The 23,837-nt window shown below is 55.1% G+C and overlaps 3 protein-coding genes across 12 annotated transcripts; 1 reads left to right on the top strand and 2 right to left on the bottom strand.

The window, feature by feature from the left end:
• Positions 1 to 374: 374 nt before the first annotated feature.
• LOC130147741 (uncharacterized) lies at positions 375 to 12,325 on the bottom strand. Of its 8 annotated transcripts, none has more exons than XM_056335361.1 (9): positions 12,246 to 12,325; positions 12,085 to 12,143; positions 10,878 to 10,954; positions 10,157 to 10,252; positions 7,919 to 8,058; positions 6,589 to 6,856; positions 2,729 to 2,910; positions 2,107 to 2,165; positions 375 to 1,298 (listed from the first exon to the last, which is right to left on the bottom strand). In XM_056335361.1, exons 3-9 carry the CDS (start codon positions 10,945 to 10,947, stop codon positions 1,148 to 1,150), a joined length of 966 nt encoding a protein of 321 aa, XP_056191336.1. In that variant the 5' UTR covers positions 10,948 to 10,954; positions 12,085 to 12,143; positions 12,246 to 12,325; the 3' UTR covers positions 375 to 1,147. The 8 variants fall into 8 exon arrangements, 7 of the variants coding, with proteins under 7 accessions (XP_056191336.1, XP_056191339.1, XP_056191334.1 ...); XM_056335364.1 differs by having other exon boundaries at positions 10,878 to 10,948; positions 12,246 to 12,316; XM_056335359.1 differs by lacking the exon at positions 12,246 to 12,325 and adding an exon at positions 11,425 to 11,790 and having other exon boundaries at positions 11,916 to 12,143.
• POLE4 (DNA polymerase epsilon 4, accessory subunit) lies at positions 12,147 to 15,008 on the bottom strand. Its single transcript, XM_056335369.1, has 4 exons — positions 14,775 to 15,008; positions 13,270 to 13,354; positions 12,946 to 12,987; positions 12,147 to 12,608 (listed from the first exon to the last, which is right to left on the bottom strand). Exons 1-4 carry the CDS (start codon positions 14,973 to 14,975, stop codon positions 12,595 to 12,597), a joined length of 342 nt encoding a protein of 113 aa, XP_056191344.1. The 5' UTR covers positions 14,976 to 15,008; the 3' UTR covers positions 12,147 to 12,594.
• Positions 15,009 to 16,153: 1,145 nt separating this feature from the next.
• On the top strand, positions 16,154 to 23,804 carry PRAM1 (PML-RARA regulated adaptor molecule 1). 3 transcript variants are annotated; one of them, XM_056335350.1, is made up of 11 exons: positions 16,154 to 16,330; positions 16,650 to 16,826; positions 18,527 to 19,217; positions 20,048 to 20,117; positions 20,457 to 20,569; positions 20,866 to 20,935; positions 21,216 to 21,309; positions 21,594 to 21,756; positions 22,379 to 22,412; positions 22,983 to 23,017; positions 23,515 to 23,804. In XM_056335350.1, exons 2-11 carry the CDS (start codon positions 16,824 to 16,826, stop codon positions 23,517 to 23,519), a joined length of 1,278 nt encoding a protein of 425 aa, XP_056191325.1. In that variant the 5' UTR covers positions 16,154 to 16,330; positions 16,650 to 16,823; the 3' UTR covers positions 23,520 to 23,804. The 3 variants fall into 3 exon arrangements, with proteins under 3 accessions (XP_056191325.1, XP_056191326.1, XP_056191324.1); XM_056335351.1 differs by having other exon boundaries at positions 16,154 to 16,826; positions 20,881 to 20,935; XM_056335349.1 differs by having other exon boundaries at positions 16,154 to 16,826.
• Positions 23,805 to 23,837: the final 33 nt, after the last annotated feature.

The raw sequence follows: 23,837 nt of genomic DNA, 5'->3' as shown, positions 1-23,837 counted from the left end.
CCCATGCAGCAGGGGAGCCCAGGGTGCTGGGACTGCGGTGCAGAGTAGGCTTCCAGCAGAGACCCAGCAGTGCCGGTGGCTGCAGCATCCTTCCACAGCGCTGCCAGTTCTTGGGCCGGGGCAATAACTCAGCAGCAGGAGGAACCAAACCGAAATTAAACTTTTTTTTTTCATTTAAAAAATAGCCGATTGGCTTCCTGGGCATTAAAAAGCATTTGCTGCCAATTCCTGAATGTTCAATATTAATGAAATGCCACAAGAACCCTACGGACTCCAGATGATGGGATAAAAGCCAGTTTTTTTGCTCTTGTTCCCCAGTGACGGAGAAATCAGGTTGGTGAAGGCAGACGTGTTGACACAATGCACTTGTACACTTTACATTTAATATTTGTTTTAATGCCACACGACTTAATGGAAAAAAATAGCATTATACAATACCAGCCAGATAAAAAGAGCCAGAGTTAGCAAAGCCTGTTGGATCTCACAGGGAACAGGGAACCCTGCTGTGAATGAGGCTCAGAGGTACAAACTCTGTGAGAGGCTTGGCACAGAGACAGGATGGTGTGGGACCGGCACTGCACCAAAGCACTGCCAGGACAACGCGACAGGAGACAAGCTGAAGGCTCCTTGCCCAGTTGTGTATATAATTTATTCTAAGCCATTGCTTGGCGGGTGAAAGGGCTGTTCATTATCCAGCCTAGGGAGGGAGGCAATGACAGCCTTGAGTTGATGGATGGAGGAAATTATTTGTATCCTCTGGATCCTTTCCTTCCTCTTCCCAGCACGCGGGTGTCCCACAGGATAACTGGGGCTGCCTGCAAAGGGACATGCCTGCCCTTTTCCCTCTCCTCTCCCACTCCGGCTCCACATTTTGTAAATGGGAGCAGCCGAGCCTGTGCCACCCCGCACACCACATCCCCCTGGAATGCCTGGGCAGATGGAGGGGGGGGGGGCATGGGGCTGCCCAGCTGAGCCCCAAGGAGCTGCGAATTGCCCACGATGTTTATTTTACAAGCTGTGAAACATTTTCTAGAGGGTTCATTTATACAAGTGCTGTTTAAAATAGCTTTTATTCAAAAAATACCCTTCTCTCATTTACATATACTACAGACAGTCTGGCAGGGGTCTTGCAGTAGCCCCAGGCCCGCTACCCCCTGCACTTGCACTGTCGGATGGCAACGACGGTGCGGACGCGGTCTCGGCGGCTCCAGAACGTGTGTACATCGTACTGGTGAGGGACGCAGCGGCTGGAGGCAGCTTCTGCCCACACCAGACATTTCTCTCTGCCTTGGGACTCCCTGCAGTTAGAGACAAACCCAGTACATCCCCGGCCCCCCACATCCCTGCGGGTCACCACCTGCAAAAAAGGGCAGATGCCCAGAGGCGGGTTGGGGGGGGAGAAGAGAGGCAGCTTTCTTCTGGCACATTTATTCCTTACTCATGGTGTAAAGTGCTGAACTGTCTCCTCCCTCTCTGCCTGTGCAAAGCAGGGATGATGACTTGCTTTGTGGTTTCGTTTGCTTCCCTTTGCATTCGCCACATTTTTGTGTCTGCAAGCAACGCAAAGTGCTGCCCCTCCGGGCCTGAAGCAACTGTCTGGACTCAGCCTGTCTCAGAGCATCCCCCTCCTCCTCCTCCTCCCACCCCACTGCATTGCCATCAGGAATGGCATATCCCAGGCTGGAGAAAGCCACTGTCAGGACCCTTCTGTGTCTGATATCACGGGGGGACCACATGCTCTATAACCAGCTGCCCAGTGGGCCAAATTTGGCATCCTCGCCAGCAGGTGAATCTTGATCCCTTGAAGCAGCAGAGCAGTGTGCGGTGGCAGCACCACTCCAAACGCTGCTCTGGTTCAGCTTTGTTCCTACACGGTTAGACAGAGCCCAGAGGGTGAGCTGTGGGTGTTACCCAAAACCCGCTCCTGTGGCATCCCCCCGGGTCCTGCCCTGGGAGCAGCAGATGCAGTCCTAGGGAGGAATGGGAACAGCCTCTGAATAGCAGATTGTGTGAGATAGATAGATAGATAGATAGATAGATATACATCTGCTAAACAGCAGATGTGCCCAGGAATGAGACCAGCCGGATCCTGGCAGCTGTGCTTACCTAAGCAGGCAGGGATCCCCCCAGGAGCAGCTGCCCAAGCACCTTCCCACATCAATTTCCTGCAAAGATTTGCAAAACAAAAGCATGAAAATCCCCTGCAGCACCTCACTGGGGACACACCAGGGGACCGCTCACCGCTCACCGTGCCCTCCACCCACCCTCCATCCTCAGGCTGAACGCACCCCCCTGAGAAAGGGCAGCAGCAAGGCAAAACTTGCAAGAAGAAGTACTTTGGGTAAGGAGCAGTACTTTGGGGGCACACCAGTATTTTTTGAGTCAGAGGTCCCTGTCTGCAAAGGTATGTTAAAGTAGAGAGCAGAGCCTCCACTGAAGGTGAGCTTAAGATACACTTAAAGATCAAAGAATTTTTTAAATAAGTATCTCGCTGCTCCCTTAATTATTTTTTAAAGCAAGACTCACCCCAAAGAAAAGGCCATTTGTTACTTCACGGCACTGGTGCATACACAAATCAGTGGTGGTAAAATACATTTTATAGCATAAGATAATACAAATACGAGATTTTTACCACTAGTTTGTTGCCAGGGTGTGCTTAGCTCTCCAGGGTGAAGCTGCCCATGCCAGAGCATCCTCCAGAGAGGAGGCCAAGCCGCGGGAAACCAACCTTGAGCCGTTCCTCCCTGCGTCCTGCAGAGCTGTGCACGATTTCATAATAATATTCCACCTGGGAAACGCGATAGCATTTTTCCTTCATTTCGCAGTTCTCCAGCATCTGAACCATCTCCCCACCTTGTGGGGTTTTGACTAGAGCAGCGCTGAACTTTGTGGGCATGCAGAAAAGTCCATCTGGAAGGAAATGAGAAAGAAATTTAATCTGGGGGTGCATCTATGGCTGCAGCATCTTCTCCGGGGGTCTGCCATGTGGCACAGACGCAGCATCAGGCTCCAGCATCCAGCACCCGGCGTGGGAAGTGCTGTTTTCTGTGTGAGGGTCCCCAGCTGGGAGTCTGGGGCTTATTCCTTCACCAGCTCAGGGACTCAGCAGTAGGTTTGGTTCCTCCATCTCAGTTTCAGACCAGAGGGCAAAGAGAGGTTATTCTGGGTGCAAATTGTGAGTCCCAGACCTGACCCTGTGAAAGCCCCATCTCTGGGGAGATGGCCTGAGCTATTACATGTTATCTTTGAGAAAAAAAGGTCTTTGAACATAAAATATTCATGGCAGCACTTTTTCCAGTGACATGCTCTCACACCAGGGAGCTGGGGAACATTATTTAACATTTACTCATTCGGCATTCAGGTTTGCGAGGGGGCCTGTGCCCCGCACAGGCTTCTCGGGTGCTGGAGCCGGTATCACCAGCTCTCCTGGAGGTGTATTCCCCTGGGCACCTCCAAGGATTTGCTTTGGGCTGGGCTCTCGGCTCTCCATGCAAGCAGATGAACCTGCCAGAGCTGGGATGGAGGCAGCATCTCCCCGCATCAGCCCGCGTTATTCCGTCTGCCCTACCCACGCCGTGGGAAGGAGGAAGGGACAAGGGGGGAGGAAAGGGAAGGCAGGCGATGGCCCCGCTTCTGGGGCTGCAGGACCAAGTCCTGCTTTGCCTTTGCTTTCCCTATCCAAGCGTTAACTCAATGAAAAACGTGCAGCGCCAAAGCCCCGTTCTGTTTGGATGCGACAGCCCTAGCCTGGTTAAGGAAGCCACGCAGAGAGCAGGGCAAAGGGGGGCTTTGGGTGCACACACCAAAAGCCTGCACCTTTGCATTTCCCACCCATACCAGGACATGCTGTGACAGTGGCAGGTCCCTCTGGGCCAGGCAGGTCCTCAGGGACAGAAGCATCCCAGCAGTAACCCAAATCTAGCTGGAAGGAAACAGGCACAGGCTGACCTGCCTGGCTCAGTTTGAACACGTGCTGTGCAGAAAGAAACAGCTTCCCTAAGTCTCTCCAATTAAATTCGGGTTAAAATCTCTACTGCACGAGCTAGAGGAGGGGAAGAAGGATGGTTAAGTCAATGGTTAAGTCAGTCTTGGGTTTGGGTTCTAAACAGGACCTGGTCTCTCCCTGTCCCAGCCCTTGGGTGCGGATCCTTCAGGATTTGTGTTTGGTTCCTGGCTTTAAAATGGTCCTGAGAGTTTCCTGCTCACTCCCAGCTACTTCATCAGCTGCTGGACATTTCTTTGTTCCAGGATGGGGCTGTGTTTGCAGGGGAGGGAAAAGCATTTTCTGAAAGCAAACGTCTCTGGGATGCCTTAAGAGGAGGACACAAAATGACCACAGATTTCTGGAAGCCAGTATTTCTGGGTGAGATTTAAACATCCTCCTCCAGCCCTCTGGCTCCTCCGACATCGCCAGTCTTTAACAGGACACTGAAAGTGTCAGCCTGACTTTCCAAGGGAAAATCTAGAAGGAAAGTGCTGAGACCCAAGGGAGGGCAGAGGCAAAGCTGGGGCTGAGTCCACATTTCCCAGCCCTGGCCCATTATCACTGTGTGAGCCACCATCCATTAGCCACCCCGGGGGGGGGGGGGGGGACAACAGCATGGCCCAGCACCTTCTCCTCACCCATCTGGGAAGTAAATGCTGATTCTCCCACCTCGGGAAAAAAGCACTTCACGCTGCCTAATTTTCTTTTCCACTTGCTGTGTGCCTGGCGGCGGGGTGACACAAGCTGCGGGAGCACTGGTGCCGGTGCCCAGCCGCTCTCTCTCGGAGGATGGCACACACAAGCAGAGCCCCTTGGGCTTTTTTATTTTCCCTGCCACCCACCCGGCTTCCCCAGCCCCTCTAGCTCAGGCCTCTTTGCTGTTTTCCACCTCAAGACTCCCACTGGTCTCTGTCCCTCTCTAGTGGCTGTTGTACAGCTGTGGCACCCCAGCTGCCGGGAAGGTTCTAAGGGGGCGGGTTTAGATGCAGAAATGCCAATAAAATGACATCAACAAAGTCCAGGAGAACTGATTTTATCAAGCGGTGCTGGAAAATCATTTTTTTTTGAATGAATTGTTCATTCAATGTCAATGAACCAATAAAAGGTGACTTTTCATTCTGATAAAAACAGATTGGTTCAACTTCACCGATGTGACTCTTCGGTTATTTGATGTGTGGACTCAAACAGCAGCACACCAGTTCAGGAGGAACCAGTTCAGCTTTATCCCACTAGAAGGTTTTGACCCGTCTGGAATGATTTAGTTTGGAGTGTTCATTTCTGATTGATTTCTGAAACATCAGTGTGGTTCACTGGGGCTGAGATAAAAGGGCATTTCACACTCCAGTGTTTCATGGTTGCTGTGTGGGCTGTTTCCAGTAGAGCTTTTACCATCAGGTTGTTCTTGCTTTGAGTGGAAGGGTTGGAGTGGAGACCCCCAAGGTCCCTCCCAGCCTGGGTCACATTGATTCTACGATCTCTGGTTAGAGGATGCTTTCCCCTAACACGAGGTGGTTGTATTTCCATCCTCACACCATGCACAGGGGCACAGAAATACCATTTCACCTGCGGATGTAAGGGCCTGGCAACGGAAGGGAAAAGAAAACCCAAATCCTGACAGGAAAAAATACAATCCCATTCCCACCCAAAGGCAAAGAGGGTTTGTGTAGCAGACCCAAGGGTTGTTAGGTCACGCTCCGAGCTCTGATGTGGGTGCTGGTGACACAGAAGGGCTCGTCCCCATATTCCTGGAGGGAGGGGAGCTCTCCATCGTTCCCACACCTGCACTCCATCATTCCCACAGCTGCACTCCATCGTTCCCTCACCTGCACTGTAACTTGGATCAGAGCATTTCCCCACACTCCATCGTTCCCACACCTGCACTGTAGGCTGGATCAGAGCATTTCCCCACACTCCATCGTTCCCTCACCTGCACTGTAGGCTGGATCAGAGCATTTCCCCACACTCCATCGTTCCCTCACCTGCACTGTAGGCTGGATCAGAGCATTTCCCCACACTCCATCGTTCCCACACCTGCACTGTAGGCTGGATCAGAGCATTTCCCCACACTCCATCGTTCCCTCACCTGCACTGTAGGCTGGATCAGAGCATTTCCCCACACTCCATCGTTCCCTCACCTGCACTGTAACTTGGATCAGAGCATTTCCCCACACTCCATCGTTCCCTCACCTGCACTGTAACTTGGATCAGAGCATTTCCCCACACTCCATCGTTCCCTCACCTGCACTGTAACTTGGATCAGAGCATTTCCCCACACTCCATCGTTCCCTCACCTGCACTGTAACTTGGATCAGAGCATTTCCCCACACTCCATCGTTCCCTCACCTGCACTGTAACTTGGATCAGAGCATTTCCCCACACTCCATCGTTCCCTCACCTGCACTGTAACTTGGATCAGAGCATTTCCCCACACTCCATCGTTCCCTCACCTGCACTGTAACTTGGATCAGAGCATTTCCCCACACTCCATCGTTCCCACACCTGCACTGTAGGCTGGATCAGAGCATTTCCCCACACTCCATCGTTCCCACACCTGCACTGTAACTTGGATCAGAGCATTTCCCCACACTCCATCATTCCCATACCTGCACTGTAGGCTGGATCAGAGCATTTCCCCACATCGATCGTGACTTCCCAGGGAGAGTCTGGAAAGAAGGTTTTCACAGCTGGGAGGCGAAGACATTCCTCAGGGCACATGCTGCAGTGACAGCCGTCGACCACCTCTACCTCCCGAACACCTTCCAAGAGCAGGAGTCGCTCCATGTGCACGTGGGTGGGCTCGCAGCAGGAACCCCCAGGGCAGGATCGTGGGGCTCCCAGCCGCAGCAGTGAGTTGGGGCGCCTGATCTGCAGCTGCACAGAAGAGCACAAGTGGCATATACACTGGTAAAAACATGCCACAACCTCCAGCATCAGCTCCTGGGTGAAAACCCCTTCTGATCTAGAACTGACTCAGCTTTTACTCCTTCCTCCCCACACGGCAGCGCAGCGGTGCTGCCCTTCCCAGCGACACACCAGAGACTTTATTCCCTAAACCCCTGCTACAATCAGTTGAACTGTTCTGGCTAAACAGTCCTCGTTCCACCCCAGGCTCCTGATCGGAGGGGTCAGCATGACGACAGCTCTGAGGAACAAACGTGCGCCTTGCCTGCCTGGAAGACATTGCACCAGTGGTGACAACAGTGGGACAAGTGGCAACAACATTTTTCAGTTACAGTCCCCCAGGTGAACACTCACAGGACACACACATGCAGCACCCTGCAGAGCTTGTTTTCATTCCCTCTCCAGGTTTAGTTATCCTGGTGGAGATGGGACTTCAAGCAATGTCAGCTCTCCCGGGATAAAAGCATCGCAACCTGCGCATAGCCACGTCCCCAGGTGCACAGGCTCCTTCTAGTCCCTCCCAGCAGTGACACAGGGGACGTGATAACGGAAAGACATAAGCACCCCGAAGGCCAGACACTCATCAGAAAATCACAGATCCTGCCAGTTTTGTTCAGCCAGGCAGAAAAATGCCTCCAACCTTTCTACATACAGGACACCAGCTCTCACATACAGCAGATGTGGCTGAAAGAGTTGGTCCTGCTGCTGGGCTGGTAGAGGACAGAAATGCACTTGGATGCTGCCTGGAGCAGCTGGGTAAGTGCTGTAATAGCCCTTCAGCTCAATTCTGGCCCTTCCTCTGACACAAGGCATCCAGTACGGCTGGATAGTTTCCATTTGTCTAGCCTGAATAATCCACTGCTTGCTGGCTAATGAGGACAAGAGGCTCAGTGATGGGTTTTCTGCAATGCAGAAGCCCAAACCAGGTATTTTAAAACACGTATAAAATCACAACCCCAGGCAGCAGTGTATGACATTCACCCAGACCCAACTGCTCCTGCCATGGGGATGACACAAACATACTTTTCTCACCTTCTTGCTTCGAAGGAAATCAAGCATGGAAGAGTGTCTGGAGAGCTCCAGGAGGCTGGGGTTGAGGGAGCTGATCTGCTGGGATGAGCAGCTGGACCGGCACTTTCCAACGTCCACACTGACAGGACTGCCAGAGACATCTGTGGGACATGAGATTAACAAAACGATTACTCCTCCCTAATTGTGTGATGCTGGGGAGGCCCAAGCTGAAACCAGGGCCAAGTACAACACAAATACTGAATAAAAATACAGGGTCCACCCCTGGGAATTCTGCCTGGGAAAGAGATTCCTTCAGCCTGAGCACCTGTGGAAATCCCAGAAGGAAAGCTAGTGCTGCAGACACCACTACTGCACTTGCAGATCAGAAGTAAAACATTTCATAACAGACTGGTAAGTGTTCTACAGAATATAAAGAATGCAATTAAATCTACCCTAGGAAACCATCAATTTAACTTTTTTTAGTGAGCTCGTGAAGGGTGGGGTGAGAATAGATGAATACATTGATTAACAAAAGGAAAATGCAAATGCTCAGCTGTCACTGAACTGCAGACCTTGAAGGTACTGGACAAGCCTGAGCACCCAGCGGGTTCAGGGTGGATCCAGGACAGAAAGAGAAAGAGAAACCCAGCTCTCCTCGCCCAAAGGAACCTCTTCGTGGGGCTGCTTGAGCTGAAAACGAACCTGCACTCCCCCACCCCACCCCCAAATTCCCATCTCACAGCTCCCCAAAGCTGCGGCACTGCCACATTAGCCCTGCGGGCAGAGGATGGGAAGGTGGGAATGGGAGACAGGACCGTGACATCCAGGTTTACATTGGTTTATTCTGCTGTATTTTGAGTTTGCAAAATATCGTGGTTATTGGCTGATGGCTGTTTCTTCTGGAAATCCTTCTAAAATGAGCTATTCTTCCCCAACAGTACCGTCCATGCTCAAAGGACTGACTGATGTAAAACCTCCTTTTATCGTATAACAGGGAAGAATATTGGCCTTAAAAGTGCCCATTGAGTAGTTCAGCACCACTATAATTCATCTGCTTTCACCTGGTGGAGTTGCAGACCCAGTGTGGGCCCCAAAACTTTGATTTCGCATTGATTTCAAACCTCATCTTCAGTGTCAGTGCGAGAGGCAGCCCCCATCACCATGCTGCGCAACACCAGGGAGTATGTAGGGACACCAGGAAGTGTAGGGACGTTCTAAACTCAGACATGGGTTGTAGCCGCCGCTAGCTGCCCCAGGATTGCTTTGCCCAGGGAAACAAGTGAGCAGCAAGCCAGGTAGCAATTTGCAGCGTATCAGCCATTCCCAGGTGGTGATCCCTGTGAATGCTCCACTGGTCACTTTGCAAAGGACACTTGCCAGCTGGAGACACTGGTAACCCCTGCCCTCCCATCCCCGCAGCAATACAGGCTGTGTTTATTATTTTTATCGCTATCTATTCCTACTTTTACTATTTTCATCATTATTTACTCTTGGGAAGTTGTCTCCTCTGGAGATGATGAGCTGTCATTGCTCGTGACAGTTCTTAATTTGGATACGATCATTTTATAATTCCTACTGTTCACACAAGAACCTGATATTTTGTAAACAACAAAAGCTAAATATGTGCAAATACTGCTCTCGTGCACTGAACCTAAGAAACCTCAGACTTTCAGCTATACAGTTTAAAGCCATTTTCACATATCGGTGCTAAAACCAGCTGAAGCTCATCTTATGTAGCCTTACTGCCGCTACAAGGGGAACCGAGACCAGAGGCTAGTCCTGAAGGCCACAGATTTTTTTTTTTTTTTTTCTGGTGAACAAACGGAGCTATTTTCTACTTTCTCTGCACGGTAAAGTCGGGTTGCCCTACCGTCTTGCTGACAGCCCTTCCAACGTTAATCCTGGGAAGCAAAAGCCTGCAGTAGTCCTGAATTTATGCAGTGCCAAACGGAGGCGAACACAGACTACAAACATAACCCCCCTGCCAGCACACCGGTACAGAAAATGCAACCTCCTTTCTGCAGGCGCACAGACCTAGGGGCCAGGCTGCCCATCAGTCCCTATGCTACCAAAAAATGCTTGAGGTGTTGGGATTATCTGGGTGACGAGTCCTCATGGTATTTTCCTGTCCTTAATCCCCTGAGGGAGAAGTCACTAGGATAATTTCAACATAAAAGGAATACGGGAGGGATGATGAGCAGGATGTGAGTGGGGAAGGTTAAAGGATGCAGGTTTCTTGGGGGCAAAGGGGGGACTCACCATGCCCAACGTGGAGGAAATGGCTCTGCCTCCTGCAGCAGCCCCTCTCTGCAAACAGGTTCCCTTGCTCGTCCCCTCTGCCGTCAGCATCGACACCTGCGGTCACAAACCACCGAGCCCAGTGTCACCCCAGTTGTAACTCACCACCTTTCCTGCTGGAGCGGAGAGGAGGCGCTGAGCACCAAGCACCAGTCTCCAGCCACCTGCTGTCCTGAACCAAACTGCTCCAGTATAAGGGAGAGATTTAGAGTCCTTATAAAGGGACATGACCCATTTGACCTCTCAGACCTGGCTAAACACCTAGCTGCTTAATTACTCCAAGAAAACGTTGTGGTTAGCGGTGTTTTATCTTAGGACATCAGTCCCCTGCTCTCTGCTACTTCCACATTACTGCAACGGGAGCTCGGGTAAGAGGAGCGATCACACACAGCACAGAGCAGCTCAAGGGCACTGAACTCCCCAAAGATTTCTGCACAGCAGCTTCCCCCGAGACAAACCCCGCATCATCAAACATAAAAAACCTGTTTGCTGAGTGCAGACAACCCTCGGTGCTGCTTACAGCGAAGAACTGCAGAAAGCACACACCATGTCTGTACAGAAGCATCAGATAGGAATGAAGCCCGTGCACAGCCATGCACTACACACCCACACGAGCCCTTTTCTCTCCTATGAAAGAGGCCAAAGCAGCATTGAAGACAACGAGAGGGAAAAAGGAACTTACTGGCAAAGATGGGAGCACGCAAGAGCCCAGCAAAGAAGACGAAGAAGACGACAGCTAGTGGGTCCTGCATACTGCACCTTGGGAGACACAAAAAGACCTCCAGTATCTCTGATACTAATACCAGGTCCTCCTTCAGCGGGCCACCAGGTGAAGGGCTCAGCGACAAACCGGTTCACATATAGCCAGCAAATGTCTTCAGATTGCGATCTGAGCAAACACCTAAGCAGCCTGAGCAGTGATGGCATCCTCCCACAACATGTCTACAGGGATCAGACCTCCAGCAAACTTCAAAGCGTTTCTTGAGAGCTTTTGCTCCCAGCCTGGGGAAGCTCCCAGGGGGTCTTTGTTCTTCCCACCACTTTCAAACTAATTCAGTTTGGAGTCACTTTTAAGTCCCCTCATTTGAAAGGAACCTTCATCCTTCAAACTCATTCATTGCATTCAATGGCCTTTTTATCTAGGGACAGCCCCCTTTTGTTGCCCTCGGGACACTAAAGCTGAAACAAAGCTGGCTCTTTGATAAAGATGGCAACAGGGTAGGACTCACACCAGCAATGTCGGCATATTCCCCACAACCACACCGAGACGGAGAGGCTGCTGCTCTGTTTTTGCTTCTTTTCAATGTGACTTGAGTCCTGGAGCCAAGAGGAACCATCTTTCCTTCTAGCTTGTCAAATACACGCAGGGAAGTGCTAGCCCCCCCACCAAAATCCTGGAAACAGCAGAGGCACAGATGGTGCTCGGGTGATGCAAGGGGCTCAGCTGTGCCTGCCGAGGGCAGCGGGATGTCCTGGATGCTTGCTGCCCATGCCTCTGAATTACAGAAGTGAGGATCTCTGCACCACCTTGGCCAAGTGCACGTGGCAGGGAACCGATCCAGTTCCCAGGGAAATTTTTTTGGTTTTTTGCCAGACTGAGGAATGAAAGTGCACAAGAGAACAGTGATGGCAGCATAAGGCACCTGACACCACTCTGGTATTTGAAATAGGGGTTTGGGTCGAGGCTGGGTGGTGGGTTTTTTTGGTTACAACTACTTACAGGTGCAGCAATCACAGAGATTTATGGAAGCTGTACACCCCTAGGAAAAAGCCTGGAGCTCATAGTTCCTGGAGGACAACAGGGCTTCACTGGGATAGATGCCTTGAGGACACAATTAGCGAAAGCAAAATGCTATTAGAAGGCATCCTTTCAAAACTATGCCATTTACCGCAGCGCTACAGGAACACCATCCCCTTCATCCCAGCAGCACAGGAGAAATCAGCACAGCTGTTCAACAAAAAAAATAATAAAAAATTTAATTGTGTTTGGCCAAGAAACAAACATATACAAAGAAAATACATTTCCATAAAAAAAAACATTTCACCATGCCTGGGCACCTGAGCCAAGCTACTCTCCATTCCGAGCTCTGTGGTGCTGCAGAGTACCTGGAGAGGCAGGGACAACTACTCCGAGCAACTGCCGTGTGACCTGGCCAAAGCTGGAGAGCAGTCTGCACCGTGGCGGCAGGGCACAGCTAAGTGACATACAAAATATTTATGAAAAAAAATCTGCCTTTTAAATAAAGAACTTACAACAACTTAAACTTTATACAAAATATTATGGTTGTCATTTCAGTGTCTCAATTCCAGGAACTATTTTCAAACTCTCAGTGTCCTGTTTTCCACTCCATGTCCATCTCCTCAGTTTCTTTCTCCAGAGAGCTCCATCTCTGTCCACCTCAGTCCAAAGTACCTAAAAATGGAAAAGGAAAAAAAAAAAAATTAGTCTCAGCAATTAGAAATGCAGTTATGTGGACAAATGAAACGTGTTTACAAGCTGCCAAAGGAATATGCAGTAACTTTTTTTCAAGTTTAAGCAAATCACATGCAAGTAAAACCAAATCTAGCTAAAAAGTATTGTATGTGTCTCAGGGTCCACTTGGATTTGTGTTTCACCATTCAGAGAGGGGCATAACAAGTTACATCATTAAAGATGCGGAAACAGTGGCCTCTGCAGATGGTTAAGTTCTTTCTCTCCCAAAAAGATTACAGAAAATACTGAAACCAAGTGAAACCAAGTAGAAACTCACCTTCCAAAAAAGCAAATTCATCAATAGCTTCAATGGCATTATCTGCAAAGCAAATTGAAAACAATTAACATGGATAAACCAACTCCATATTTGCATGTGCATCTGAAATTACATCACAGTACAGCAATGGATTTCAAAGAGGTTTACTTGGCTTGGAGCCTGTGTGTGAAATTATTAGCATAATATTTGGTAGAAGAGAAGTTTTTCTCTCCCATCTTCAGAAAAAGAGAAGCACCTATGATTGCTTCATCCCACCGGGACAGGTGGGAAAATCCTCCATCACTGCAACACTTTGCTAAGGATAGCACAAAACATGCCTCATACCCAGGTCTTTTCTCTGCAGAGTTTTCCTTTTTCCTTGCTGAGCGTACACGTACGCATCCTTGGCTATGGTTTCAACAAACAACTCCTGCAAGGCAAAAAGAAGTGTTTCACACAGGGGATGAGAAAAGGAGGAGAGAACACCCTGAGGAAAGGTCCTGCACGACTTTGGCATGAAACCAGAACCTCCACCTTAAAATTTCCCCTTCCCAATAAATTGCTCTAAGAATAACAAATGCGATCGTCGGACAGCGGTGCACATGAGAAGCAACAGGAGAAGGCCCCGAGTGTGTCGCACACAGGGGGTTCCCTGCACAGGGCTGGGAGGCTGGCTGCACACCAGCTGCTCCCACGGCATCTTCTGAAGGAAGAAGGGTGCCCTATGCTCAGCTCAGGATGGAGCGGACTGAGCACAACCGGCATCCGTGCCACGCGGTGGGTGCTCAGCAGTGGGGAGCAGGTGCCCAGCAGCTGGTGGTGCCCAGTCACTGAAGCCCAGCAACCTGAGCCCAGCAGCAACTGGAATTCAGCACCAGCTGGTGCCCAGCAGCCTGAGCCCAGCACCAGCCAGTGGTACCCAGCACCAGCCAGTGGTGCCCAGCATTGGCCAGTGCCCAGCAGACAGTGCCCAGCACCAGCCGGTGGTGCCCAGCACCAGCCGGTGGTGCCCAGCACCAGCTGGTGGTGCCCAGTCACTGGAGCCCAGCAGCAACTGGAGCTCAGCACCAGCCCAAGCCCAGCATCAGCTGGTGCCCAGCAGCCTAAGCCCAGCAGCCGGTGGTGCCCAGCAGATGGTGCCCCGCACCAGCCAGTGGTGCCCAGTCACTGAAGCCCAGCAACCCAAGCCCAGCACCAGCCCAAGCCCAGCACCAGCTGGTGCCCAGCAGCCTGAGCTCAGCACTAGCCGGTGGTACCCAGCACCAGCCAGTGGTACCCAGCAGCCACTGCCCAGCACCAGCCGGTGGCACCCAGCAGCCACTGCCCAGCACCAGCCGGTGGCACCCAGCAGCCACTGCCCAGCAGCAGCCGGTGGCACCCAGCAGCCACTGCCCAGCAGCAGCCGGTGGCACCCAGCAGCCGGTGGCACCCAGCAGCCGGTGCCCAGCGCCACCCGGTGGTGCCCCGCAGCCCGAGCCCAGCCGCCGGCGCTGCCCCGCCGGTGCCCAGCCCTGGCCGCCGGGAGGTGCCGCAGAGCCGCACGGGGCCTCACACGACGGCCGGGCCAGCCCAGCCCAGCCAGCGCCCCCGGCCCGCGCAGCGGGAGCCCCCCCGATGGAGGGCAGCCCCGTCACGGCCCCGTTACGGCCCCCCGGCGGGCCCCGGCCACCGCCGCCGGCCCCTCCCCGCCCTCCAGCCGGCGGGCCCGGCCCGGCAGGGGCTACCGTGCGCCTGGAGCGGGGCCCGCCGCGCCCTCCGGGCTAAGCCCCCGCCAAGCGCCGGTTCTAAGAGCGAAGCAGCGCCGCGGGCTGCGGCTCCCGGGGCTCCCGCAGGCCGCCGCCGCCCCTCACCGTGGCCCGCGCCAGGACGAAGACGGCCTCCTGGCTGGCCAGGCTGACGTCCGGGTCCGCCTTCACCAGCGCCTTCACCCGCGCCAGCGGCAGCCGCGCCAGGCGGGCCGGCCCCGGGCATGGCGGCCCCGCGCCCGCCGCCTCCTCCCCCGGGCCCGGCCCCGGCACCTCCGCGCCCGCCACCGGCCCGGCCGCCGCCATCCCGCCCCAGCGCCGCGCCTGCGCCGGGCCGCCGCGGGGAGGGGCCGGGCCGAGGGGGCCGCGGCGGAGCCTCCGCACGGCGGGGCCCGGGGCTGGCGGGGGTCGGGGGGCACCGCAGGAACGGCCCTGCCGCCCCCGTCCCACCCGCGGGCCCGGGGATCCCAGGACACCCTAGACGGCGCCCCCCGCCCGCAGACACGGCCCCGGGGCTCCCCGCCGGCCCCGTCCTTCCCCCGGCCGCCTGTGGGGCCTCCCCGCCGCCCCGTGTGCCCCCGGCCCGGCTCTCGGCCGCCCTCTCCCCCCGAACAGGGCTCTGCCCCCCCGGCGGCAGCGACCCCCCCTCCATCCCCCCTCCAGCTGGTGGGATCAAACCCTCCGGTGCCCCCCGCCCCCCGCAGGACCCCCGGGCACCGCCACGCTTGGCCAAGGCGTCCCCGGCCCGGCCTTGCCCGTGTCCTCCGCAGGCAGCAGCCGCTGCGGGCACCACCGGGGGGACAGCCCCCCGCAGGGCTGGGGGACACGATGCTGGGGTGACAGCCCCCGGCAGGGCTGGGGGGACACGCTGCTGGGGGGACATGGGGGGATAGCCCCCCGCAGGGCTGGGGGGACATGCCGCTGGGGGGACAGCCCCCTGCAGGAATGAGGGGACACACCAGCCCTCAGCAAGGCTGGGGGGACACGCTGTTGCTGGGGGGACATGGGGGGATAGCCCCCCGCAGGGCTGGGGGGACACGCTGCTGGGGGTTGAGGGGACACGCTGCTGATGGCACAGAGCCCTGCAGGGCTGGGGGACATGGGAGGACAGCCCCGCACAGGGCTGGGGGGACACGCTGCTGGGGGACACATGCTGCCATGGGGCTGGGACACCAGCACCCACCCGTCGCTGGGCAGAGCATCCCTGCCACGGCGCCTGGCCTGACCTCTCGGATCTCCCCCCGAGGTGACAAGCGGTGCCACCAGGACCTGCGGAGGCTTCCCTGCTTCCCAGCAGAGTTGGGCTTTGCCACGGGGCAAATACCAGCCGGGCTGGGGTACGCCGAAAGCCGTGCCCCCCACCGCTGCCCTCCCACGCTCCGGCGAAGCACCGTGTGTGCGGCCACGCTGGTTTTGCTGTGCAACCACCACAAGTTGCCTCCACCCTCTGTGGGTCCCACGGGGCTCTGAAGACCTGACCTGCGGCAGGGTCACGTTGGCCACTGGACCACAGGATGACAGACCAGTTGGGGTGGGAAGGGACCTCTGGAGACCACCCAGTCCAGCAGCTCTCCCAGAGTAGGCTGCACAGCCAGGCAGGGTTTGAACATCTCCAGAGAAGGAGATGCCACAGCCTCTCCCAGTGCTCCATCACCCTCAAGGTAAAGAAGTTCTTCCTCATCTTGAGATGGAACTTCTTGTGTCACAGTTTGTGCCCGTTGTGCCTTGTCTGGTCGCTGGACACCACTGAAACAGCCTGTCCCCGTCCTCCCGACGCTCACCCTTGACGCTTTTGATACTCCCCAAACCCCAGGCTCTTTTCTGGGTGACACTCTTTGGGGCAGCAGGGCTTAGTGGGCTCCAAGCTTCCCAACAGCAGCAGAGTCCAAGCTCATGGTGCACCAAGAGCTGCACCCCCTCCTCCTCCTCCTCCTCCTTCTCCTCCTCGTCCTCCTTGTCCTCATTCTGTTTTGTGGTCAGGCTACAGGGACTTCCTGGTGTTGCACGCAGCTTCTCACCGACCGTTAGGAAAGAGCTTCTGGTTTCAGAGGAGGGAGACTTCAGAGAGGCTCGCCTGGCACGGGTCCTGCTGGGGTACCACCGGTGGCCCTTAGAAAGGAGGTGAGCACGTAGGAAAGCATCCGCTGCTGGAAAATGGTGAGTAAGAACCTGGCTTGTGCTGGACCTGGGGACAGGGTGTGGGGTGTGAAGCCATGTCTCCTGCTTGGAAGGGCTTTGGCAGTGTCCTTGCGAGGGGCTGGGTCCTGCAAGGGTCTCCCTTGCTCCTCCTGGAAGACCAAGTCCTCTGGTACATCTGAGCTGGTTGGAGCTTCAGAGGTCTCTGACCAGTTCCTGGGCTCAGTGCAACACTTGCTGGGTGGATATAAACCTGTGTGAAAGAGGAGGAGGCCACCCGCTGCTGCTGCTGCTGCCTCCAGGAGAGCACCCACCAATGCAAAAATCCTGGAACTGATCCTGGTGGCAGCAGTGCTGTGTCCCACAGGGACACCTGAGGGCTCTGGGCACGTCCCAGCTGACGGAACGGCTCCAAAATTGATGGTTACAAACCTCTGAATCATTTGGGTACCAAAAATCCCAGCAGCATGTTTGAGACTCCGGAAAAAGCTGCTTTGTTATTGCTAGTTAGGTGAGAACCCCACTGCCTGGTGTACAGGAAACAGCAAATTGGTGGTGCTTTACCACAGGCTATGGTCAGAGTGCTGCATTTGCAGCATTTACTGGGGATATTGGGGTGAGTGCCCGGGGATGCAAGGGGAACTTGCACTTATTTAGGTATATATCCATTAGAGCGCTTATATCTAAAATTATTGCGCTAGCTTCTTTGCATACTAGCCCTTCTGTTGTGAAAGAAAAAAAAAATTACGCAAGCACAAACCCATACTGCAGTCCTAGAGGGAGGAGAACTTCACAAAGCCTATGGCTTGCCAAGGAGAAGCAGAGCAGCCAGCTCCGGTGCAAAGGGTCACTGTGGCCCAGGGACAAGGGGTGGGAGAAAGATCCCGGAGGGTAAGATGATCCCTCCCCTCCTGTAAGGTCCACCTGAGAAGCTTAGGAAGAATATAAATCCCCGCTACCTGAGCTTGGTGCCCTACCTCAAACCTGACACTCTTCTTCCAAAAGTCATTCAGCTTCCTCCTGGCAGCCTTTCTCTGGAGGCTTCAGAAAAAGGTGGGGTTTGGTCATTCGGGCAGACAGGGGCAGCTCTGCGCTGTGGGCAGCACGTCCCAGTTCACGTGTGCGCGGTGTGAGCAGCGCAGGAAACGTGCTGGTCACGAAAGTAGGGCAGATCTGCTGCTGCTTGGCCGTTAGTTTTGCATGCAGGCTTTGGTAGGATGAGTTTCATCAGCGCCGTCCCAGGTTTTCCTCCAGGGAGGGATGCTGATGGCTCTGTGGGGTCTCCTCCACCAACTCCTGACCAGCTGCCCCGGGTTCACCATGGATTTCATGGGAACCAGGACCAGGGCAAGGCAGGTTGCTCCCATCTGAGCCCTGGGCAACCTCTAGATCTCAAATTCTGCCCTCAGGAGCTTTGCTACTAGTAGAGTATAATCCCTCATCCAAGCCCTCTGTTTTGTCCCTGGTGGTGAACGAAGGAGCATCAGGGCAAAAAATGGACTCCATGAAATGCCTCCTGGATGCCCTCATGGCGATGGGACTTGTTCCTGATCTGGTGCAGCCTGGTGTTGTTTTCTCAGACACGTTCTTTGAGCAAAGACCACATTTCATGGAGGAGGCTTAGTATAAAGCCATGTTGAAAAAATATTGCATTCCCCGGGGCGGGGCTGACTCCTTTTCCCCCACGGTGTTTTCACTAGAGCTTTTCTCAATGGTTGCAGACACACCTCGAGGAAAAAGAGGCCGTGGTGAGGCACCTGCGGGCGAAGCTCCAAGGGAACAGGAAAGACTCCCCCGAAGCGGGCAGGTGGCCGGAGAGTCGCTCTGCAGCATCCCCTGCGATGTCACTGGGACAGAGCCCAGTGCCAGGCTCCAAGGGCGAGCTGCCTCCAGAGCCCCCCTGGACAAGGAGGGTGGACTTCAGCAGGGCTCCTCCGTCTCACAGTAAAGGTCAGGGTGTGGGACAGCATTCGTCTCCTCGTTCCATCTGTGAGCCCCCGGGATGGACGGTGCGACTGAAGAAAGGGATTTCTCAGGATGCCAGCTTCCACTCAGCCCCTGCGAAGCCAGGAGGAGGAGATGCGTTGAACAAGGAGGTGGGAGCCACCTCCCATCCTCCCCAGAGAAACCCAGCTCAGCAGACATGGCCACTGGCCAAAGACAAGGGTGCTCCAGTGGTTCCTGCCAAAGGCATCGCTGCTGCAGCCCCCCTGGATGCTGCGGGAAGCTCCCGCAGGACGGGGCACCCAGCTGTGCCCCGCAGGAAGCCTTTGCCACACGTCAAGGTGCTGGGAGTGAGGCCGGCCAAGCCCAGGCGCCCTCCTGTTGTTGATCTGGAGAAGTTTGGTGTGGCTGCACATCCTGGGACACCCCTCTGTCCTGCCGCGGAGCCACCAAGGAGCACGCAGCTGGGTACGGACAGGCGCCTGCAGGTCCCCCGGGAAAGGAAAACCTCCCCAGTTAGAGCCTGGAGCTCTGGGAGATGGAAATAGTGGGGGAGCTGATGGAGAGGTGGAGGCTGGTAGTGCTGAAGGGGCTTTTATAGGCATAGCATGTGGAAATTACACCCCCACCCTGATTTGGTTAGTTTTGATAATTTTTAGGGCAAACTCCTGATTTTTAGGGCCTGGTGTATGATTGCACATTACTTGGTACACTAACCCAGCAGAGCTGCAATGTTGTACTGCGGATCTTCGTGCCAGCTGTTGGTTGATCTTGGTTGACCAGGCTGGTAACAGCTACGAGGCTGGTGATAAAAATAACGGGATCTTAGCAGAGATGTAGACGTGCCGGCCATCATACAGGGTACAGCAGCGTGTTCTGGCTGATGGAGATGCACATGGAGATACCCAGGGCTTGCCCTGATTGTGGTACAGGTCTGGAGTTTTGGGTTTTCAGCACGTTCAAAATACCCATTTTGGCCTCTTCCCCTCTCCTTTTGTCACTGGTCCAGGGAGAAAGTAACATTAGGGATGTAGCAATGGGAAAATAGATATTAAAGGTCCCCAGTGAGTTCCCTGATGGGCTGTGCCCCAGTGTGCTGAGAGGGAAGAAAATCTCCAGCTGGGCCATGGAGTAAAAACTCCTCACTGGATCCAGCTGTGCAGTCAGTTTTATGTCTCCGCATCCCTCTGCACTAAATCTAGCTCAGGGTGGCTCTGACCTCAGAGTGGGTGATGGAGTTGAGGAGAAAATGTGAAATAATCCCTCACTGCTCTCTTCCATTCCTCTTTTTACCATAGGTAAAAAAAGAGGGTACGTTACATCAGCCCTGATGCAGTTCCCACAGCAGGATGCTCCGAGTGTAACGGGGTAAGGACCAAGGCAGCACTTTTATTCCAGGTGGCTTCCAGGCTGTCCCAACCCGGTGGAAAAGGCACAAGAGGGGACAGCAAGAGGGTCCCAGAATTGCAGAATGGTCAGGGTCAGAAGGGACACGTGTCTGGCTGCTGTCATCCTGCACGCCAGGCTGCTGTGCCACAGTGCTGAGCCCTGTGAGGAGCTGCTGTCCCACTCTGTCCCACACCTGGGGCCAACCCACCGGTGGCCCAACTGCCTGTTGCCCCCCGTCCTGGCAGCCTCAATGCTGCCCTTGGCCCCCGGTGCTGTTGATGCAACAGGGCTTGCTAATTGCTCTCTGCCTTGTCGCAGGGATGAAGATGAGCTGTACGATGATGTAGAGCCCGCTGGGCTGCTTGGGAGAGGCAAAGGCTTTCAGCTGTCCCCCATATCCCAGCCACCAGTGTATCGCCACCCCGGAGAAGGTGGGTACAGGAGGGCTGGGATTCTGGCTGGGGTGAGCTCAGAGAGCCTCGAGGTGCTGATGACACTGAGCCTACACTGAGCCCGCTGCTGCCATGCACGGGAGGGAGATGGGTTTCTCTGCTGCCTTGTAAATGGGCATGGGAAACCCTGATCCCCACCCCCCCCACACACGCTCAGGGGGCAAACTCAAGCTTTGGGGCCAGGAGGAGAAAGCTTTTGCTGCTGTTTCAGTCTTGTGTCTGGTCTCAGCGGGTGTCTACACCTTATAGCAACCTCACAGCAGCTTCTGTCCCAGGGTTTGGTTTTACAGGTGGAGATGCCGGTCAAGCTTCTAACAGTGTTGCCTTGCTGGCAGCTGCGCAGAGGTAACGGGGGTTTTTACTCTTTCTAAGGGTCCCAAAATGGCCAGGGCTCCTTCCTGCTTTGAAAAAGCTGGTGGTTTAATGGTTTCTGCTGGGCTCGTGATAGAAATGTCCATGGTGAAGAGCACAAGCAGCAGGTTTAAACCTGGCCCGAGAGCCCCAGCAGCCCCCAGAGCTGGTGCAGGAGAACTGATGGGGCAGCAGCCCTGGGGGGAGAAGGGGAAGGGGGGCAGCAGCGCGTGGCATCATCTGAGTTTTCCCATGACTCACAACGACCCTGCAGAGAAGCCCAGGTCTCCCGGAAAATGAAGCCGATGACGCTCAAGGACTGCAAGAAGGAAGAGAAGGCGGACAGGGAGTTTCAGAAGAAATTCAAGGTGAGCAGCGATGAGCAAATTGCTTCCCCTTCCAAGCTCCCCCTCGCCTCCTGAGAAGGGTGCAGTGCACTGGCAGGGAAGAGCTGTGCTCTGCGGAGACCAGCCCATACCCAGGTCACATCTGCCCTGTTCCCCACTGCAACACCCCCAGATCAAACCAGTCCCCAGGACCATCGGGCTGGAGAGGGATCTGTTTCTTCCGAGAAGGGCGAGTGGTGGGAGCTGCCTGGCTCACGCTCCCCTGGGGCAGCCGCTGAGCTGCAGCGCTGCTGTTTGTGTTCCAGTTCGAAGGAAACATCAACGTCCTGACTCGGATGATGGTCGACCCCGCAGCAACAGAGAAGAGGGGTGGAGGGAAGAACCTGCCACTGCGACGAGGAGAAATTCTTGATGTCATTCAGTTTACAAATCAGGAGCAAATCCTCTGCCGAAACAGCCAGAGGAGGTGTAAGTCTTGCGGGGGGGGCTGAGGCTTTGCCCACAGGGGGGATCACAGCACACAGAGTTTTGGGATCGAGTTTCTACCCCGGTAGACAGCAGGAGACATCCCCTTGCTGTTCAGAGGGACCTGACTTACCCTGGGTCTCAAATATTCCTACTGCTCCTTGCCCAAATGTCCTGCTTTTCCTCCTGCTTGGCACCCACCGTTTAGCTGTTCGCTGGCCTGGTCGTCTCCCTCTGCTCAAAGCCTCTGCGGGTCCCGGAGCCCCTCAGCCACCAGCTCAGCAGGGTTTGCTGCAGGCACGGAGCCCACAAGCCACGTTTGCCCCGAAGGATGCTCCGGTGAAACGGGCTGCAGATCCCCTAGGCAGAGAGACGGGGATCGGGCTCTTCCCACTCAGCTGCCGCCCAGCCTGGCAGGCTCTTTCCCTGCCTTGCCCCCCGCAGGTTCCTCCCAAGGGTCCAGCTCGCCTTCCCGGAGCTGAGCTCCTGCTTTGCTCGCAGCTCTCCCTGGGGATGAGCTGCTGCTGAACCTGCCTGTCCTGGGCAGGGGCGGGTGCTGGGGTGAGACCCCATTTGTGTCTCAGCTCCTGGCACGACCCGACGTGCTTCTCCTCTTCTGTTGCAGATGGGTACGTGCCCCGGGCTGTGATGCTACACCTGTGAGTACCCCTTCCCTGGCCCCTTCCCCCCAACTCCGTGAGCTGTAGCAATTCCCCAGTGAGTGCATGGCACTGAACCGACCCTGGCCATTGAGTGCCACCTCAAAACCATCCAGCCAAGGCACTGACCACCAGCTAGTTACCCTGGGCTTGGGATCTGCCATTTCTGGTGTCAGGAATGGTTCTGGCACTGGGGGCAACATCCTGGGGCACTGCGACCACTCCCCACGCTGCGGACCCTCACGTGGGACCTGCCCAGACACTGCTCAGATGCTGCCGGTGGCACAGCAGGATGGGCCAGCACTTGCCCCTCCGCATGGCTGGGTCTGTGGCTCCTGGCAGCCTGGGGTGGGCTACTGTCACAGCCAGAGCCACGGTCACCCCACACCAAGGGATCCCATCTCCATGGGGAGAGCGTGAGGCTGGGAGGCAGCGGGCAGGGCTGCGCGGTGGATGCTGGAGGAGAGATGACAGATGCAGCAGCAGGAGCTGGCCCTTGTCTCGGCGTCGGGGGGTGGTGGAGACATGGGAGACCAGACTGCTCACAATAACCCGTCTTTTTCCTCACAGGGACGCTGACATCTACGATGATGTTGAGATTTATGGTAGGTGCAGAGGGAACTGCTGCCAAAGCCCCTTCACCAAGCACCGGGCACTGCTGCCTGGCATGGGCAGGCACCAGTGACCCCCACACCAGCACCAGGGCCTCCCCTCCTGCCCCCTTGCCACTTCCCTGCCTTCCCTCTCTCCTTTCCCTCTCTGGGATTCTTCTCCAACTCTCTGGGACATCCCTTCCTTGCTCTCAGCTCCCCACAGGTCCTCATGTTCCTCCATTCCCAATTCTGTGGACTTCTCCGTACCCCTTCCCTTCTCAGCTTGCTCTGTCCACTTGCCGCCAGCCCCAGGGACCTTCGATGTCCTTTGAGATGTCTCTGGTCCCCCAGGCAACTCGGGGTGCCTTTTCCGGAGCAGTTGCTCACTCCCAGCTTGCAAATTCCATCCCCTGGCTCAGAGATAGCTCTGAAGATGGGTCTGGATAGACACAACTGTATTTTAGCTGTGCAGGAGAGCAAACATTTTATCTAATTCTGCTGCCTGGCAGGTTGAGCGATCCATGCTAAAGCCGAAGGCACAAGACAGCATCAACAGAGGCCTCCCCAAGGGCTGAAACACAAGCAGCGCTGCATGTCAGCTCCTGCTTTGGAAGGAGTTCTGCTCCCTCTGAAAAAGCCTGCAAAAGCCGCCGTGTCCCTGCTGAAACAGCAGTGAGGCCGTTCAGCACACTGGGGCTGCAGGGGTCCTGTCCCACAGGGGCAGGGGTTCACAGAGATCCTGGGGTCACACCTTCTCCCTGGCTTTGTTTTGCCTGTGTAAAATATGGCAGTGGTTTGAGAGGGTTTCATGGTCTTTTTTTTTTGGTTGGGG

The sequence above is a fragment of the Falco biarmicus genome, chromosome 4 (genome assembly GCF_023638135.1).
Source record: "Falco biarmicus isolate bFalBia1 chromosome 4, bFalBia1.pri, whole genome shotgun sequence".
NCBI classification, from domain to species: Eukaryota; Metazoa; Chordata; class Aves; order Falconiformes; family Falconidae; genus Falco; species Falco biarmicus.
This window is presented reverse-complemented; position numbering and strand designations above follow the sequence as displayed.

What these genes read in the sequence shown, in the direction of transcription:
- LOC130147741 (XM_056335358.1), bottom strand. An exon ending in TGATCCAGCCTACAGTGCAG is followed by an intron (nt 2,911 to 6,588) that starts GTATGGGAATGA and finishes ATTTCCTTCCAG; the next exon opens with ATGGACTTTTCTGCATGCCC. An exon ending in GCAGGGAGGAACGGCTCAAG is followed by an intron (nt 2,166 to 2,728) that starts GTTGGTTTCCCG and finishes AAATCTTTGCAG; the next exon opens with GAAATTGATGTGGGAAGGTG.
- POLE4 (XM_056335369.1), bottom strand. Translation starts at nt 14,975, where the DNA reads ATGGCGGCGGCCGGGCCGGTGGCGGGCGCGGAGGTGCCGGGGCCGGGC. An exon ending in TCGTCCTGGCGCGGGCCACG is followed by an intron (nt 13,355 to 14,774) that starts GTGAGGGGCGGC and finishes TTTGCCTTGCAG; the next exon opens with GAGTTGTTTGTTGAAACCAT. An exon ending in TCTGCAGAGAAAAGACCTGG is followed by an intron (nt 12,988 to 13,269) that starts GTATGAGGCATG and finishes TTTGCTTTGCAG; the next exon opens with ATAATGCCATTGAAGCTATT.
- PRAM1 (XM_056335350.1), top strand. An exon ending in GTATCGCCACCCCGGAGAAG is followed by an intron (nt 20,570 to 20,865) that starts GTGGGTACAGGA and finishes CTTCTGTCCCAG; the next exon opens with GGTTTGGTTTTACAGGTGGA. An exon ending in AGTTTCAGAAGAAATTCAAG is followed by an intron (nt 21,310 to 21,593) that starts GTGAGCAGCGAT and finishes TTTGTGTTCCAG; the next exon opens with TTCGAAGGAAACATCAACGT.